At 41.7% G+C, this 17,731-nt stretch overlaps 2 protein-coding genes across 8 annotated transcripts in view; both read right to left on the bottom strand.

Moving 5' to 3' along the window:
* birc6 (baculoviral IAP repeat containing 6) overlaps nucleotides 1–8,804 on the bottom strand; it is an 84,225-nt gene extending 75,421 nt beyond the window's left edge. For 5 of the 7 annotated variants that reach the window (XM_027279496.1, XM_027279511.1, XM_027279506.1 and 2 more), the window contains exons 1-3: nucleotides 8,332–8,804; nucleotides 3,860–4,041; nucleotides 1,220–1,357 (exon numbers count right to left, since the gene is read on the bottom strand). In XM_027279496.1, the coding sequence (XP_027135297.1) occupies nucleotides 1,220–1,357; nucleotides 3,860–4,041; nucleotides 8,332–8,542 (531 nt within the window). In that variant the 5' untranslated portion in view covers nucleotides 8,543–8,804. The remainder of the gene's footprint in view (nucleotides 1–1,219; nucleotides 1,358–3,859; nucleotides 4,042–8,331) is intronic. The other 2 variants (XM_027279503.1, XM_027279509.1) reach the window with 1 other exon arrangement.
* A 1,999-nt stretch (nucleotides 8,805–10,803) lies between these two features.
* yipf4 (Yip1 domain family, member 4) lies at nucleotides 10,804–17,441 on the bottom strand. The gene is made up of 6 exons (XM_019267599.2): nucleotides 17,198–17,441; nucleotides 15,788–15,941; nucleotides 14,713–14,884; nucleotides 14,135–14,212; nucleotides 13,936–14,049; nucleotides 10,804–11,619 (listed from the first exon to the last, which is right to left on the bottom strand). The coding sequence occupies exons 1-6, from the start codon at nucleotides 17,253–17,255 to the stop codon at nucleotides 11,482–11,484; spliced, it is 714 nt and encodes a 237-aa protein (XP_019123144.1). The 5' UTR covers nucleotides 17,256–17,441; the 3' UTR covers nucleotides 10,804–11,481.
* Between the last annotated feature and the right edge of the window lie 290 nt (nucleotides 17,442–17,731).

Raw genomic sequence — 17,731 nt, 5'->3', positions numbered from 1 at the left:
CACCTTGCATGGCAGCTAATGCCATCAGTGTATGAATGTGTGTGAATGGGTGAATGAGATATGTAGTGTAAAAGAGCTTTGAGTGGTTGGAAGACTAGAAAGGAGATATATAAGTACAGTCCATTTACCACAGCAAAGCTCTTCACATGATGGCGCAGTAAAATATTGCAATGCTTTGAGGCATTTAGACATTCATGTACATTAAAATCAAAAGCTTTCTAAATGGTTACAAGTCATAGCTTATCAACACTGAAAGCTGCTGAAGACTGAAGCTGCTCTGGTCAACGAGTGGAGGGAAGGCAGATTAAGTTGCAATGAATACATGCAGTCCTTGAATATTACCTTGGCCTGTGAGGCAGATAAAACCTTTGAGAACGGTCATAATCATAAATGTATTGTCATATTTCAGCCAAAATAATTACGAGGGATGTCACAGTTTGTTACAATGACATTACGCATTGACAAAGAAGCTATCACATCATTAATTAATGTCAGGGAGATCCCTAATAATTACGGCAGGAACATTTAAATATGTCACATCTGTTAAATGTACAATCTTTTGACCTGAAATAAAGGGGATGGCTGCTGGGACAAACCACAGTTCAACGTCAACAATAATTAAACACAAGCTACACACAGCACATACTAAAGGCTAGATAATACAGGTGTTCATGTTATTGTGTCCACCCCAAAGAAGCTTTCAGTCTGAGACAGAAGGACACAAAAACACAGAGTACATAAACAAGTTCAGTGAATTACTCTCCAGAGTGACGAAACACTTTTAGTTTTCCTTGGCTGGCTCATCTCACAGCACGTACATGCTGAAACAGTGCTCAGGACTCATTATTCCACAGCAGCACATTAACACATCTCTACACAAGATTTGGAATCCAGCCTTCAACTTTCCATCATGAACAGTTCTTGTTGTTGTTGGAAAGCTGACAGCCGTCCCCTGTCAATCCCATGATGCGCATGATGTGTTTCTGACCAGTAAGAGGCAGAGTAGGTCGGCCTTCACTGGATGCCGTGTGTGACAATGCATTTCACGTGAGCCTGACCCCACAGAACCACATTTTGGTGATGAGCATAAGGAGTTACCCCACAGTAGATATCTCATGACCACATTCGGTCATGTGGTTAATGTCACAAGTAAATCTCTATTCACACAGGAGGAAACAATAAAACAGAACAGCACATTATGAAAGGCTGGTAGACGTACCTTGGCCACTTTATGATTGGCTGCTGTCTCGTGTGAGGTATTCTTCAGGCCTTCTTTGAGCTGGGTGAGAAAGAGTTCGTAGCCCTCTGTGTTGGACACGTCGATCTTTTCCTGACAGGCTGACAGCAGCTGCTGGGCCTGAAGAGACACACATATATCTGAGTTAGAACTGGAACTGCCTGAGTCACCCACAGAGATGTATAAAGTACTGGAGTAAAGGAGTGGAGTAGAAGTACAAGTGCTATATCAAAAAACTGACTTGAGTAGAAGTTGAAGTGTTCGTTAAACACCATACTTAAGTAAAAGTACTAAAGTATTCAAAATGTTTTGTACTTAAGTATTGCAAGTAGAAGTATGCAAAAAATGCTACTCAAGTACTGAAAGTAAAAGTACAAGTAAAAGTACAAGTACTGTTGTTTATATTATTTCAAATATTTATTAAGGCACAACTTCTAATGTTACAGTGTTACAATGTTCATGGTAGAGTTCTGTGATTTCCCATGGTCTGTGAATGCGTCTGAATGAATGCGAGAGCGAGGGGGCGGGGCAGCAGGTGAGAGAGCGCACCTGGGTGTCAGGTGTATGACGTACGGCGCACGAGTGAGGTTGATGTGTGAGACCGGGACTGTTCTGTTGTTTTTTTGGCGTGGTTACGGCCGACAGTCACCGAGTCCTGGAACCAAACCGTTCAGCAATAAATGCAGTTTGTTCAATATCGCCTCGTCATTCATCACGTGTCCGGCTGGACGCTACAATAGTAACGAGTAACGATTCAGCACATGAAAAATGTATCGGAGTAAAAGTATTAAACTCATCAAAAATATGTAGTGCAGTAAAAGTGGAAGTTGGGGGAAAAAATAATACTCCAAAAAAGTACAGATACTGCATTTTAGTACTTAAGTACAGTACTTAAGTAGTTCCACTTCGTTACTATACATCTCTGGTCACCCATTGGTGCTGCCTTCATGATGGGTGATGCAGGATCATGTGACTCCAGTCACACCTCAGTCTGTAGACACACTACATGAAGTGTTTACGACTTGTTGCTTTTGTTGATGAATACTTTGGTTGGAACCTGTTTTATGAGGCAACGTTGTTTTGTGACTAACGGGGCAGTTTGGGTAGCAAGCAGACAAACCAACCTATGTGTGTTCTGATTAGGATGGGAAGGGCCAGAAAGTTTCCGGGTAAATTTACAGAAAACTTTCCAGAAACTTTCCATGGAAAGATAAGCTGGGGAATTTTTGAAATATATTCAAAAGTGTAAACTCCATAGGATTTATGGGAATTAACTGTAGACTGTGGGTAATTGAAACAAAGTGTATCACATCCAAACATAAATCGAAACATTTAGTTTTGTCATAAGCAGACATGCAAAATAAAACAATTAAAAAACATTAACAGAACTTTATCTAGTTTGAATTATTATATTGAACAATAGCACACAAGCTCAAATGTGTGTCTTCAATAGTCTCTGTGTGCTCTAGTTCTGATAATAGATCTGTCTATTACATTGAAGTTATCATAACTTCATAATGAACTGTCCTTGTATTAATTCAACTTGATTATTTGGATGCTAGACAGAGTAAAAAGAATGACTAGGCCAAACACGCACAAACAGAAGGATGTGCTGGACGAGCCCCTGACACTACAGCTGGCTCCTGCTGGACTGTTGGTTCATATCACTTCTCATTGGTCGGACAGTCACTGGTGTCACTGTCTTCAGAGAAAAGACTTCTTAATCCTGATTTTCAGTGGCCAGAAAGTGGCCACATGCAGACTTGATGTATTGTATTGGCTGTATTGTGTTAGAAATAACATTGAATAAAAATTATATTTACATACATTTTATTCCACAAAAGTGTTTTAGTAGTCGTGTAATGACATTTACAAGTCAGGAAGTCAAAACAAGTCATAAGTCTGAACTTGAGGATCCTCATCGAGACTGCTCGTCCTAACTTCAAATGAAGTCTAAAGAATACGTTTATTTTTTGTGACATGCTGTGTGGATGTTTTACTTTGGGCTACTTTTTTTAAACAAGGGCTAACTGTTCACGCTCAATGATGGATGAAAACATTACCGGCTGACTGAATCAGTACACCTTATCTGCCATCTACCCAACGTTAAGGTACTGTAACCCGAGAGAACTAAATATAACTAAATATTGAATGTGATCATGATTTGGGCTTCCCACAGTTGAATGAACATGATGGACACTGGTTTTGATGTTTCAGATGTTTGCTCCACACATAGAAAACTCTGCTGCATATCAAATCAAGCTCTTCCTAGACCAACAGCTAGCCACCAGGGGTGATGGAGATGTTTCAGCTTCACCTTTAGGGAGCTGTCATGCCGATGCACGTGCACCCTGCAGCAGCAGCCTGTGCTAAACATTTGCTGGATGTTACGGCTGCAACAGAGTTCACACAGCCAAAACTAAAATCAACTGAGTTTAAAAAAGCAGGGTGATCAGAAGGTTTGTGAGTAAACCCTAAAATGATCTCAAAGAATGAAGTAGAATCTAAATAAGAAATAATAGAATTCTACCCCGTCTACAGGTAAGCTGATGAATCATTCCATCTCTAGTGTAAAATCACCTACCTGGTGTTTCTGGTGTTAATTATGAAGTCCTCTCTTACCTCTGTGACTGGCAGCTCCAGCTGGACCATATCCTCAGGCTTGGCCACTGGAGGCTGGAGAGCTGTGTCCAGGAGCAGGATGCCGTTCAGGTCCTTCCTGCACCCCACTGCATAGTCATCCACAAAAAGCACCTTGTCCACTGCGGGAAAGTACTGACACCTGACACGACCACCAGGTTTAGCTGTGATAGAACAAAGGACAGCACACAGTGTCAGAAGGTTTGAAGGAGAAAGGCTAGAAGCAAGGTCCAAAGTGAAAAAAACATTTATCTTTGGTGGAGTGTGTGGCGATAATAGAGGGTAACTTAGTTATTAACCATGTTTGCTCGACACAAATCAAAGCCAAACATTTGTTCTGACAGGCCACATTGATAGCATCAGTTGTTCTACTGTGTGGATACTGGACAGACTATATGAAGCTGAATTCACTTCATGATGAATACAAACATAAGCCACACAGTAATTCTACTCTTTTCTACTGTACAATGAATACACATATCCACTAGCAGCGTTTGTTATATTGCATCATTTACATAATGTTACGTTTGGACAACTGGTTGAGGCGTCTCCCTTTGGTTTATCTACTGACTTGAAAGGTTGGTGATTGACATGCCGGAGGTTCTGATGTAAAGATAGAAGCTAAAAGCTGCTTTACCCTGTAAAGAGCAATTGGCCAGTGTTCAACATGTTCTCAGCGTGTTCCTGAAGATTCCACTAGTGAGGAATGTACTCGATATAAACCATTTCTGGATCTGACTGACTACAGTGAACTAGAAACTGTGCACTTTAGAAACAAGTTGTGTTCACTGTGTGTGTCTGAAACCACCCAGTGAATGCACTAACTTGCTTGCAGAATCACTCTGCTACACAAAGCAGATAGAAACTGAAGCATAGAAATACTTTTTTTTGCCTGTTGGATGCACAGTCCTCATGTGTCTGTGAAGGCTGTTCGTGGACCCTGCTCAATGACACTTTGACTTTGCAAATTCTCCCTTTGTGTTTTCACAATTATTAAAATGTGCCAAATGCTGCTTCTTTTTCTACTATCACTCGTCTCATCTATCACATTCAGTCACTGCATGCATGCACCACACCGTAATACTTTCCAAAAAATAAATAATCACTCGTTTAAATGTGACAATTATTGCTTATTGAACAGATGAAGGTTTCTGTTTCTGAATATTTACAACATCTGGTTTACACTTAGTGATCGTCATCATCATCATCATCATCATCATCATGTGTTTCACTTTCATTTTCAGCTACTGTAATGAAACACAGACAACACTAGTATCGATGTAGGCCGAAATGACCTCAGTACTGATCACTCTTTCCATCAACAAATTATAAGGATTACGATAATACAGATTTTTTCATGTAGAGGGTAAGCTGTATTCTTAGTAGACCACTCACACTACAGTCTACAGGTCTGCTCTGCCTGTTTTTCTAGGCCTAAACATTTGATTGAATTTTCTGAATCAAATTAAACAGTTATATGTCAAACATGTGTGTGTGTGTGTGTGTGTGTGCCGAAGTCTGTGAGCAGTATAAAAAAAGTAGTTGCTTTCCAAAAAATAAACGAAAGAATTTTCAGGAGCATTAAAAAGTCATATCATAATATCACCTTCTTTAAGTGGCAGTTCTAAACTACACAAAACCTGCCCATCAAATACAAATACATCCTGGGACGGGCTCAGTGTTTTCAGTGGTAGCTACAGCTCCAGGAACCACAGAGACTGTCACACTGCAATCATCATGTCTTTTGTTTGTTTGTTTGTTTGTTTGTTTAAAGAGAGAAAATATGAAGAAAATTATCAAAATCCACACTCAGTCCAGACCTGTCCACATTCCATATGCTCATTCAAAGACTCTGTGCTGGAGGATGTCTGTGCTAGCAGTCATCTTATTAGAATTTGTATGAGAGCAAAAATTAGTCAGCATCTTCAAATCAGCATCCAGTCACAGGAGCATGAAGTATGACTACATCTAAACTACAAAGGTTATGTATTACAAGTACATGAAAAGTGTTAGGGTAAAATAATAAAGTGCTGTAATGCAGTCTTTTTCAATTACACTCTGCCCGGCCTGGAGCTGCTGGACTGAGGTGAATACTGATTTACTGCATGAGTTTCTCTGCATAGTTAGTGGAGGAGCTACAGCAGTCACATTCAGTGGACAGCAAACCTTCACTGTTTGACAGATTTCTGTCTGTTGGGTTATTTTAGAACATGAACTTGGTGGGTGGAGCAGAAATGCAGTGAAGAGTATATACGCCAAGAGGATCATCATGTTTTTCATAAGGAAAAGGTAAACTATGTCAATTCAACAAAAACATCATGCATGTGTTCCAGGCACGTGTCGGACACATGTACTCACTGTGGATGTGTCCAGGGGACATTATTTCCTTGTTTGGGGTCTCTCTTCGTAACTCTGTGTTTCAATGAGAGCGAGGTCGCACGGAGGACAGCGGAGGAGACACAGGTGTCCATACCGCTTACAAACAGGCTCGGTAGTGAACAACAAGCTAACGTGTTTTTAGCTGAGCGACACCAGAGAATATGGAATTCAAACAGATCACTGATGCTGTCACTTCCTCCTCCTTCTCCTGTGTGAGCACTCCCTCTGTTTAAGAAGAGCAGCCTTTAAATCCTATTTCAACCGGTTTGATGGTCATTTAGGAGGCATTTTGTCCTGGTATGCTCTGATTAATCGGCCATCTTAATGTTATCTGATAAACACTCAGCTCCTGGTGTTCTTCCTCACTGTGCTGAAGAAGGACATCACTGTAGTAACAGGCACACCGGCTGTAAACGGACAGATTTTCCTTGTAAATAAGTAAGTGTGTGCAGTGGGACATGAAGAGAGGTTTGTGTGAAGTCTAAAAAATAACAGAAATATTGTATGCAGAGTCTTCATTGGCATGTAAGCAAAGAAACTTTGTGTGTTCAACTTGAGATCAGAAATTGGTGCAGTGGTGTCTGAACTGGAAACAGTCAGTCCTCAGACAAAGAGGAGATTAGGAGATCAGTACTGACCCACTCAAATGACCACCCATGACAATTCACTGCACTGAAAACCTGCCTGTCAGTCTTTCTGTCTCCATTCAAAACATCCCACAGCTCAGTGAGGTCTGTTTATTTTTATGAAGACTATGAACATACAGACACAGAATCAATGAAAGAAAACACGAGTGGATGTTGAAGATGGTTGTTTGTAAGATGTCCATCTCCTAACAGTCTTATTTCCCAAAAAGAATTCATCCTGAGGTCATGTGACACAATCCTCACATCAAACACAACGCAGTAGTGTGAGCAGTAACACTGTTTACACTCAGTCTCAGTCTCAGTCTCAGGACTGGAGTAACTTGGAGCACTGGCTCTGGTGGGAAGGAAAAGAATGACTTAATCCACAGTAAATGCTTTTTATGGAAGCAGGTGCTGATAAACAATTGGATTTGTTTCACTAGATCACTTTGATTGCCGACATACTGACATGCTCCAGCAGATCAGCGTGATTTAAGATGTAGACAGATGGTAAGAATGGATCACCGTCTTCAGGACATGAGATGCAGCGATGAGCTGACTTTATGTCACTACTGTGACTGGAAAGGTGAAACTGAACAGAGACGCTCCTGTGGTTTTATACATCCTCAGTGTTGGTGTGAAATAAATGGTGAAACACTAGAACTCTAATAAATGTCTGATAGCTGCATCCCTGGATTTCTCTGACCTGACAGTGATCGGTGCTGCAGGTACACGGTGAGCTGGAGCACAGCTGGACAAACTCTGTGGACTTCTGGCTCAAACTTTGCCTGCAGCGTCCTGTCAGTGCGGTATGACAGGACGCTGTGTGCCGGCCTGCAGCACCGACAACACAAGTGTTGTTGCTCATTCGACTGGATTAGCCGAGCAAGTGAACCTGAGCCATGAGAGTCAGTGTACGGTCAGCATCACAGCGAGTGACTGACAGCAGAGCACGGCAGCGAAGAGGCGCTAGCTGTTAGCGGCTCCCACAGTAACACACATTAACACTGACAGTGTACTAACTTTAACGAGGCAGAGGTGGATGTGCTCGTTCGGCTGTCACGAGTACAAAGTGAACTTCTAGCGGCATTTCGTGACTAACCTCCAGGCTGACGGAGGCTGACAGGGACCGATGACTAACTTAACCGGGTGGCGGTTAGCCTGTGTGGTAAATATGTCGCAAATGTGGCAGACAGCGGCGTTTAGGAGACACAGCTTAAACCTGGAGCACACACACATTCATGTCCAAACACTGCGGGTCTGCTAAAGCACAGCAGGATACACCAAATGTAGCAAAGAATCCACGCAGGCCTGGAGAGAACAGCCAGGAACAGCTAACGTTAGCTGGCCGAGTCCCGGCTCGCTCCGTGTCGTGTTGACAATCCGAGGCTGGTTTGTCAAAATTCAAAGTGTTGGTGTGCGGGCCTGGTAGAGGGCACCGGGGCTTACCGTGCAGTGCTGAAGCCTGAAGAATCGCCCCCGAAGTGCCGTCAATGACTTTAATACTGCCGCGGCTGGTGACGGCCAGGATCGCGTTGAGGGCCGGGTGGTAGGACAGGCTTCGCAGGCCCTCCTCGTCGCAACGCAGGCAACCGTCTCTCAGCACAATCCAGTCTGAGGAGGTGGACGAGCCGGAGCCCGGCGAGGCCGCGGCCGCCATCTTTCCTTATTTCCCCTTCCCTTCCCTTCTTGGGTCGTGAGGATCCGATGGTACACGTAATACTGCTAAACCTACAAGACTGACTCCGAACTATGAGTCCCCTGCCACTGCTGACTCCTTCTGCGGCTTCTTCTCCTCCGCCCGTTACCGCAGCAGTGGCTATTCACCATGAGCGCTGAGGAAGTCCAGGCAGGGCTCTCTGTCACTTCCACGGGAGGTAAACGGAGCTAGCGTATCTCTGGGTTTCTCGCTGTTCTCGCGATAACACCGAGCGCAAACGAGAACTGCGGACAGACAAGATTATAGGATTTTTTTATAGAACCTTTATTAGAATATATGAAAAGGTTTTACAAATATAAATAGCATGGTGCAACAAAGCACTTTTTAATACTCGACCATCATCACTTCTAAAACAAAAGAGAATGTAATCAAATTAAAATACACTTACATAAAAAGGGAGAGACAGTGATAGGGGATGAGAGAAATGATAACAATATCATAATACTTTCAAGTCATCTAAGTTACAATTTGAACAAGAAATCTTATCAGGTTTAATGTTTCAGTTATTTGAAATAAATGCATCACAGACTACATTCCTTTCCTTTCCTTCAGTTTTTATTGATGATTTGTTCCTAATTATAACATACCTGTAATTCCACATTGGCTTTTTTGGGGACTAGAATTATGCTTGTGGGTCATTTTACAATGCAGTCACGTGATGATAATCTTAACAGGGTTTTTTAGGTCATGAATACAATCAAGAAGGAGGTTGATTCTCTCTAGCCAGTGTTAACATTTGCAATTTGACATTTGAGTTTTGAATTAGCTGTTAGTTGCTGGTATATGGTGCCTTTGGTTCTTTTGTCTTTGGTTCATTATTATTTCAGTGTTTTGAGTCCTGTGTACCAATATTAGGCTTAGTCCTACCCATTTTCTGCCATTTACACTTATTTTATAGACAGATAAAGTATGTTTTCATTTTCCAATACATGATATCACAAAATAATCCATAACAACTATCAACATTAATTTGTATTTTCTCATGTCCCTATAATTTAGTTACAACTGACTAAAACAACAATATTCTAAGTTGTCTTTTAGTTACAGTGACTCCAGTATTAACTTTAGAAGAATACATCTCAATTGTAACTTCAATTTGAAATTAAACCACCAACGAAGAATGGTTCTGTTCACCTGCTTCTCTGCCTTGTAAGGCAACACAAGGTTCAATTGTGGTTTATTATACAAGCGACAACAGCATTTCCACTTCCTCTTGCTGAGATAGATGTAAAATTGTTATTAGCAGGATTTATTCTGATATTTATGACACAAAATTTGGCCACTTGAGATGAAACACTATCAATATTGCCTATAAAATTGTCTTTTATTTTTCCAACTATTACAGTCACTACATAAATTAGAACATCAGCGTCTAAGAAAATAAACTGAGCCAACAGATAACTAAAATAAACCAAAAAGATGAATTGTAATAACTTTGGCAATCCTATAACTATCCTTATCTAGTACCATCATCGTCAAAAATGAACTTTGTCCATTCATGAACAATTGGAAGAAGCTCTGTCTGCAAAGGAAATCATTTTGTTCGTATCACTCCTTCACGTGGTGATGGTACATTTTTGGCTAAGTTCTTGGCTCACTGTATAGAACACTCTATCCTATATTATTTCTCCGGACCAAGCCTCTATTTTAATAACATTAATATATTCAGAACATATTATTAGCACTACATTCCTCACCTTAAAATCATGGCATATCAGGAGTGGGACGGGAACATAAGTTACTGTTATACACTGAACTATACACACCTTTACAAACTTTCTGGACATGAGATTTTTCCTGCCAATTCTGCTGCACAATCATTTTCCTTTCATTTCTATCTTTTATAGTGACCTCTGCCAATTTGACTTACTTGCATGTAGCTGTAGCACAGAAGATCTGACGTCTTTAAGCTTAATTTTGCTCCTCTTTCGGAGAGCACAATAAAGGTCTTTGAAAACGTGCTCCCTCTCTCATTATTGGAATAAAATGAATCCAATTCAAATGACCACTTTGACAAAATTGGAATCTGTCCTATAACCCTCAAATCCCTGACATTTGTTACATGTTTATACCTTCATACTGAACAACAGAAGTTTTGTAGGTGGATAGAACCTGTTGAGACCACCTTAAGGGTGTTGCAATATACAAAACTGTTTAATATATTAATGTGACCAGCTGCAATGCAACAATCCGTCAGGAAATACCAGTGACAAATAACTATTAATTTACTGTGATTATTGATCAAATGATTACATTCCTGCATTAAACTGTTGACAGACAGAACACAGGAAGTGTGAAAACAAGGCACTACATTTAGTAGACATTGATTTTATATCACTCTAACTGCCCCAGTCAACCTGCTCCTGCTGCCGAAACCCATAAATTAAGAAAACAAGTGTGTGAAAATGAAAAGCAGAAATGGACACTCAGTACATTCAGTATATAACAATGAGGAACAATAGAGTTATGCTCAATCTCTTTCTTTCTGTGTGTTCTCTTAATCATATACACACACAAATATTTGGCACCACATTGTTCAATTGGATAAAGAGTACAAAACAAAAAAAAAACAATCCTATGATTATTTCCTGTTCAACTTCAGGACTATGGGAGTTGTACAGTATTCCACTTGTGAACAAGTCTGCATACAGAATTTTAAGCTGTAAAACCATCTGCACTTTTTTATTGACCAAAGGCATAAGGGACAAAACTATATACAATGATATATATTCCCGACATCCCCACTGTCATGAACTTGAACATGAGTTAAAAAAAAGAAATAAACACCTTTTTTAAAAAATCCTGGTTTCATAGTTTGCCTTTTTCCCATGCCCCAGAGTCACTGTCCATGAAAAGGTCCACAGTTTCAGCTGATTCAGTTACACACCAGTATATAGTGACAGGAAGTAGATATACAAAAGTAAAATGGGATATATGAGAAGGGGCTTCTTCGTTTTAAGTTCATCTCCGACGAGCAGCGAAGCAGCACTGTAAGCAGCCCAGAAGACTCCGCCCAGCTGAAAAATCAGGACAGTAAAGTATCATTACATTTATTCATCATCTGAGAAGCATAGTGATCTATATGGTAAACAGTAAACGGACTGCATTAATATCGCACTTTTCTTGTCTACCTTTACTGTCCAGGCAGTTCATTAAACAGCAGGTGATGTGTACTGGGTTTTATGTAGACTCCTGTACACCCAAGCCAAGGGGTTGTTTCTGACTCCTTAAAGGAGAGCATTTGCCACCTTTATAATATCTTACAAAACAAGTTATATGAAGATGTCACCTTGTACTTATGTGGGGTCTATTTTGGTATTTTGGATATTTTGTAACTACATATACAGTGGTGGTCGAAGTTTACATACACTTGTAAAGAACATAATGTCATGGCTGTCTTGAGTTTCCAGTTATTTCTACAACTCTCATTTTTCTCGATAGAGTGATTGGAACAGATACCTCTTTGTCACAAAAAACATTCATGAAGTTTGGTTCTTTTATGACTTTATTATGGGTCAACTGAAAATGTGACCAAATCTGTTGGGTCAAAAATATACATACAGCAATGCTAATATTTGGTTCCATGTCCCTTGGCCATTTCCACTTCAATTAGGCACTTTTGGTAGCCATCCATAAGCTTCTGGCAAGCTTCTGGTTGAATCTTTGACCACTCCTCTAGACAAAATTGGTGCAGTTCAGTTAAATTTGCTGGCTTTCTGACATGGACTTGTTTCTTCAGCATTGTCCACATGTTCTCAATGGGGTTTAAGTCAGGACTTTGGGAAGGCCATTCTAAACCTTCATTCTAGCCTGATTTAGCATGACACGCAGTAAAGGGCCGTCCGATGTGGGATTCGAGCCGGGGGCCGACTGCGGCAAGGACTGTAGCGTCTATGCACGGGGCACCTGCACAACCTACTACGCTACCGACTACCTCAAGAACACCATGTCTACTGTCAAGCACAGTGGTGGTTCTCCTCCAAAACATATTGCTAGGCATTGTGGCCACACAGCTCAATTTTTGTTTCGTCTGACCACAGAACTTTCCTCCAGAAGGTCTTATCTTTGTCCATGTGAGCAGCAGCAAACTTCAGTCGAGCCTAAAGGGGCCGCTTTTGGAGCAAGGGCTTCCTTCTTGCACGGCAGCCTCTCAGTCCATGACGATGCAAAACACGCTTGACTGTGGACACTGACACCTGTGTTCCAGCAGCGTCTAATTCTTGGCAGATCTGCTTTTTGGTGCTCCTGGGTTGACTCTTCACCCTCCTGACCAATTTTCTCTCAGCAGCAGGTGATAGCTTGCATTTTCTTCCTGATCGTGGCAGTGACAAAACAGTGTGATGCACTTTATACTTACAAACAATTGTTTGCACTGTTGCTCTTGGGACCTGAAGCTGCTTTGAAATGGCTCCAAGTGACTTTCCTGACTTGTTCAAGTCAGTGATTCTCTTTTTCAGATCCGTGCTGAGCTCCTTTGACTTTCCCATTGTATGGTTTGTGGGCGTTTGTATCCAATGAGCCCTGTTTAAATGGCCTGAAGTCACCAGCTGTAGTCACTCATGATCACTCACAAGTTAAGAGGCCATGCTATGGAGCTCATTTCATTGACACAACTTTCTTAGTCACCAAAATTGCTAAATCATGTTGCTGTATGTATATTTTTGACCCAGCAAATTTGGTCACATTTTCAGTTGACCCATAATAAAGTCATTAAAGAACAAAACTTCATGAATGTTTTTGTGACAAAGAAGTGTTCCAATCACTCCATCAGAGAAAAATCAGAGTTGTAGAAATAACTGGAAACACAAGACAGCCATGACATTATGTTCTTTACAAGTGTATGTAAACTTCGACCACCACTGTATACCTGCAGCCCTCATCATTTTCTCTGTCTGTAAGAAGATTTCAAGGGCTTATTGTTGCTGCTCAGCCCTGTGCCTCTTTCTCTTCCTCAGCCACTTCATACTCCTCTCTGCTTCACTGCTGGTGAAACTCTACTGACTGTGCCGTGCAGTGATGCGACATTTATGCCTGTAATGTCCTGGAAGTGAATGTGATAAAATTGGTGCTTTTTATTAAACTGAGTAAGGAAGTAATCAGACCAGAGCACAGCCGTGTAGCTGATCATCAGCTGCACGGCTGTGCTCTGGCAGGGGGTGTGTATTTGTGATGAGATCAGAACATTTCATTGATTGGCTCCACTCACTTAACAGAAGAACAGTAGGGTTCAATTCTCCCCATTAACTGTTATCAGACACATAATCTATCCAGTTTAAGTTTTGTTTTTACATAATATGAAAAATAAAAGTGTTAATGTGTGGTCTCTGACTCACTTTGGTTATTGTAGAAACCACCTCGAACCCTCCAATCACCAAGAGCAGAGGGGCTATAACGATGAGAGGAAGAAGGGAGTATCCAATCACTCCAAGAACCTGGCCGAAGGAAACCTGTACAAAGGAACAACAGGGCACCATTTTATTTATGTTATACAAGAACAAGTTCAAGTCATGACTCTGTATCAGCTGAACTTACCTCACCGCCGAGAACACGAGCCAGCAGAAAGATCGTTAGTGATCCAAATATCCAGATGGTGATGATCCAAGACACAACCTGCGGAACAAAAGCTGACTTTCATCTGTCAATGAAAACTACCACACCATTACAACACTACGCCCATATACATAAGTATATACTGTATACTAAAGAACAGCTCCACAAGTCTTGCTTGTAAGAGCCCCTGAGGCTACACAGAGTATGATCCTTTTCCACTGGGCCAACATAATATGTACCATTATCACAAAGTCTGCCTTGGTTTCCACAGTTCTAATGCTGGCCAGTGTTCAGGTGGTGATACTACTGGAAATACAAGTTCTTTGCGTTTCCAGGGCTTAGTGGCAGAGCTGCTGGTTGTACTGTAGGTGGCCAAGGAAGAGATGCTTGGTTGCAACAAATATGACACATTTCTTCATTACCCTCCAAAACAAGACATTAAGTTTTACCATAGCCTCACAAGGTTCTTTACAGTTCTAGTTACAGGTAGTTACGCCCCTGAGGTGGGAAACAGCTAATAGACAGTCCTGGAACAGTGAGGTTCAGCATGTCCTGCTCACCCTGAACTGTCCATAGATGGAGATCATGGAGAAAAGCAGCACCACGGCTAGAGGGCCCCAGAAGTCCGGGTTGTCTCTCACCACCTGCCGATTGTAACCCAGCGATGGCATTGGCATCAACACACATCGAATCTTGTAGTAGATGTCCTTGAGGTCAATGTCCAGCTCCTCCCTGCTCACACAGTGAAGACGACAGAAGCTTTAAACTGAGACCGATGAGAGACAATCTGCTTATTGAAGAAAAACATTAAATAGCAACAAGTAGGACTTCATTAACAGGTTGACCTTTTACTGAACTCAGATCTGTGCCAGCTTGTTCAATCTGCGTGCCACTTCAATAACACACATGTTCACCCAAAATCAATATCACATTAACCTCGTCAATAATCTTATTCATCATAACTGATTATTAGGACTGCATGGAGTCGAGCATATAAGTAGCACAAACTGTTTGAGGATCACAGTGACATTATTTGAATAGACACAGACAGTCTGAAACAGCTTTGTGACACCCTGTTCAGGACAGGGTGACACACCCGCCTGTCCTGAACGCAGCCACGCCTACTCTCTGGGACGGTTCATGTTGTAAATGACTGTGCGCACACAAACACACACACGCACACACACACACACACAGTTAGATGTTAGATTTGTTGTTTTACTTTAAGGTGCCTTACAGTTGTTCATGACAACCTGTATGTTGAAATTAATTCATAAAACATGCTGACTGTTTGAGAGACATGATGTTGGCTTACATAACTTTTCCATTAATTGCCCAGCACCACCTTTCAACAGAAACTATGCGGCCATAACGTGTGAGTGAAGCTGGCGGTGAAGATACACAAAGTAACATCACCATAACACTGGTGATTAAAGCTGCTCAGCATGTCCACAGTACACTAGTGTACAGTGCTATTGTATAGAGACAAACAATCAGTTTGAATGTGTCGCTCCTGTTCTTTGGAGACCTTTTGGATTGTGTGAAGTGTCACATGTGGACAGAGCCAGCTAGCTGGGCACAGGTGATGTTTGACAAATGTCGTGCTTTCATAGAAAACAAATAACATGTACTCACAGAAGAGGTTTGCTTTCTTCAGTGTCATCCTCCTCCACCTCCAGCAGCCAGCCGTAGCCTCGCTGCCTCAGGAAGGTGGTGGCATACGGGTCTTTAACACTGTCAGTGCCCATGTTTAGTTTAATGTCCGGAGCGCTGATGGTGCCGCTGAGCTCTGTGGAGCACATGTTTGTTTGATCACTTCAACTGTGGCAATACGTACAGTAATCCAGCTCTACTCTAATCACGAAGCTCACTTCATCAGGTCATTGCAGCTCGGGATGTAGAAACAAGCTATAGTCTTACAATGGAACATTATGAACATAATTATCTGTGTCACCTGTTTTCTCATCTAACTGACAACAACAGCTGGGTGCATTAGATAGATAGATAGATAGATAGATAGATAGATAGATAGATAGATAGATAGATAGATAGATAGATAGTAGGAAATTCTTTCATTGCTGCAGCGTAACAAGTAACACAGTAACACAGAACACTATATACAAGGCATGCGGTAAAAGCGGTGACACAGTATAGAATCGAATGAAGAACATATGGCTCTGCCTCTAAAAAATATACATAAGAAAAATCTACATATGTGCAATAACTTGTGCATCCCTTGTTATGACCATCAGCTCAAATACTCAACTCTCTCTGCACAGAGGGAGTCATTGTACAAAAACAGAACAGTTTGCATTAAGAATTACACCTGAGCCATTAAAGAGATGAATAAATGAACAGTAAATCAATACCAAGTGGGGGTTTTTTCTATACTGTTTGACCTTGCACTTGTTACATGTTCATTTGTTTCGGATCTGTTAAACAAGCCAGCAACATGTATACATGTTCAGATCTCTACTTTAACTGAAGCACCTAGCTCATCATGTTATAATCGCTGTGATAATAATAATAATAATACTAATCTGTGCTATATTCAGCATGAACGTTACTTCATGAGTGAGTCACGTGTGTTGCTGCTCGCTCCATCCGCTTTGACTGAGCAGTGTAAACAAGAGTCCACATAACTGAAGGCTGTGCTTCGTCATACAGCGAAATTACTTGACGTTGGCCCTTTGGCATCTTTTTTGATTGATGTAGTTAATATAGACAAATCATCTAGATAAAAGTCCTCCAGTGTGTGTGTGTTTATGAGTGAACAGCGCTCATGAACGACACGTATCGCCCTGTGAGGAGTTAACTAGCTAACGATAGCTGGCTCATGTACTAACGTACGGTAATGTTAGCGTTTTTCAGAGCACCGTGTCCGTCCACACGGCAGCACGTCCCTCACTGAAGCTGTCTGCACTGTGTACACGTTCAGCTGCTTCCTGACAGTCCATACAGCTCGCACACAGGCAGTGGATGCTAGCTCTTCTCAGGCCTGTTGGCCGCGGAGCTGCGCTGGCATTAGCCCTGCCATTAGCCTACCTTCAGCCTCCGTGGAGGAGACGAACGTGAAGTCTCCGTTGGTGGGAGAGAACTGCATGCTGACGCTGATCACTGCCGCACACCTCCGCTACCAACAAATGGCATTTAAAGAAGGGTCAGTGAGACAGAGCAGGGGCGTTAATGACGCTGTCTGTCACCGATCACAGCTCGTCTCTGAACTTATTACCGCATCTTGTTTTCCTTCCGCCTGTCACTCACAGCGGGAGAGCAGGAAGTGCAGAGGAAGCTGGGAAATGAGACACGTCTTATGATGCATTCAGGACCCGACATAAAGCTGGGACATGGCAGCCTCTCACTAGAAAACGCAGTTCAGCACAGTTAAGATGGATGTCAATTTGTACAATATGTCTGTGTTGATTTGTCCTGTACACGTGACATCCATTGCACGTCTGTCCGTCCTGGGAGAGGGATCCCTCCTCTGTGGCTCTTCCTGAGGTTTCTTCCACATTTTTTCCCTGTTAAAGGGTTTTTGTGGGCAAGTTTTTCCTCACTGGAACCGAGGGTCTAAGGACA

Source organism: Larimichthys crocea, chromosome I (assembly GCF_000972845.2).
Source record: "Larimichthys crocea isolate SSNF chromosome I, L_crocea_2.0, whole genome shotgun sequence".
Lineage (NCBI taxonomy): Eukaryota > Metazoa > Chordata > Actinopteri > Sciaenidae > Larimichthys > Larimichthys crocea.
The sequence above is the reverse complement of the archived record's forward strand: the minus strand, read 5'-3'. Positions and strand labels throughout refer to the sequence as shown.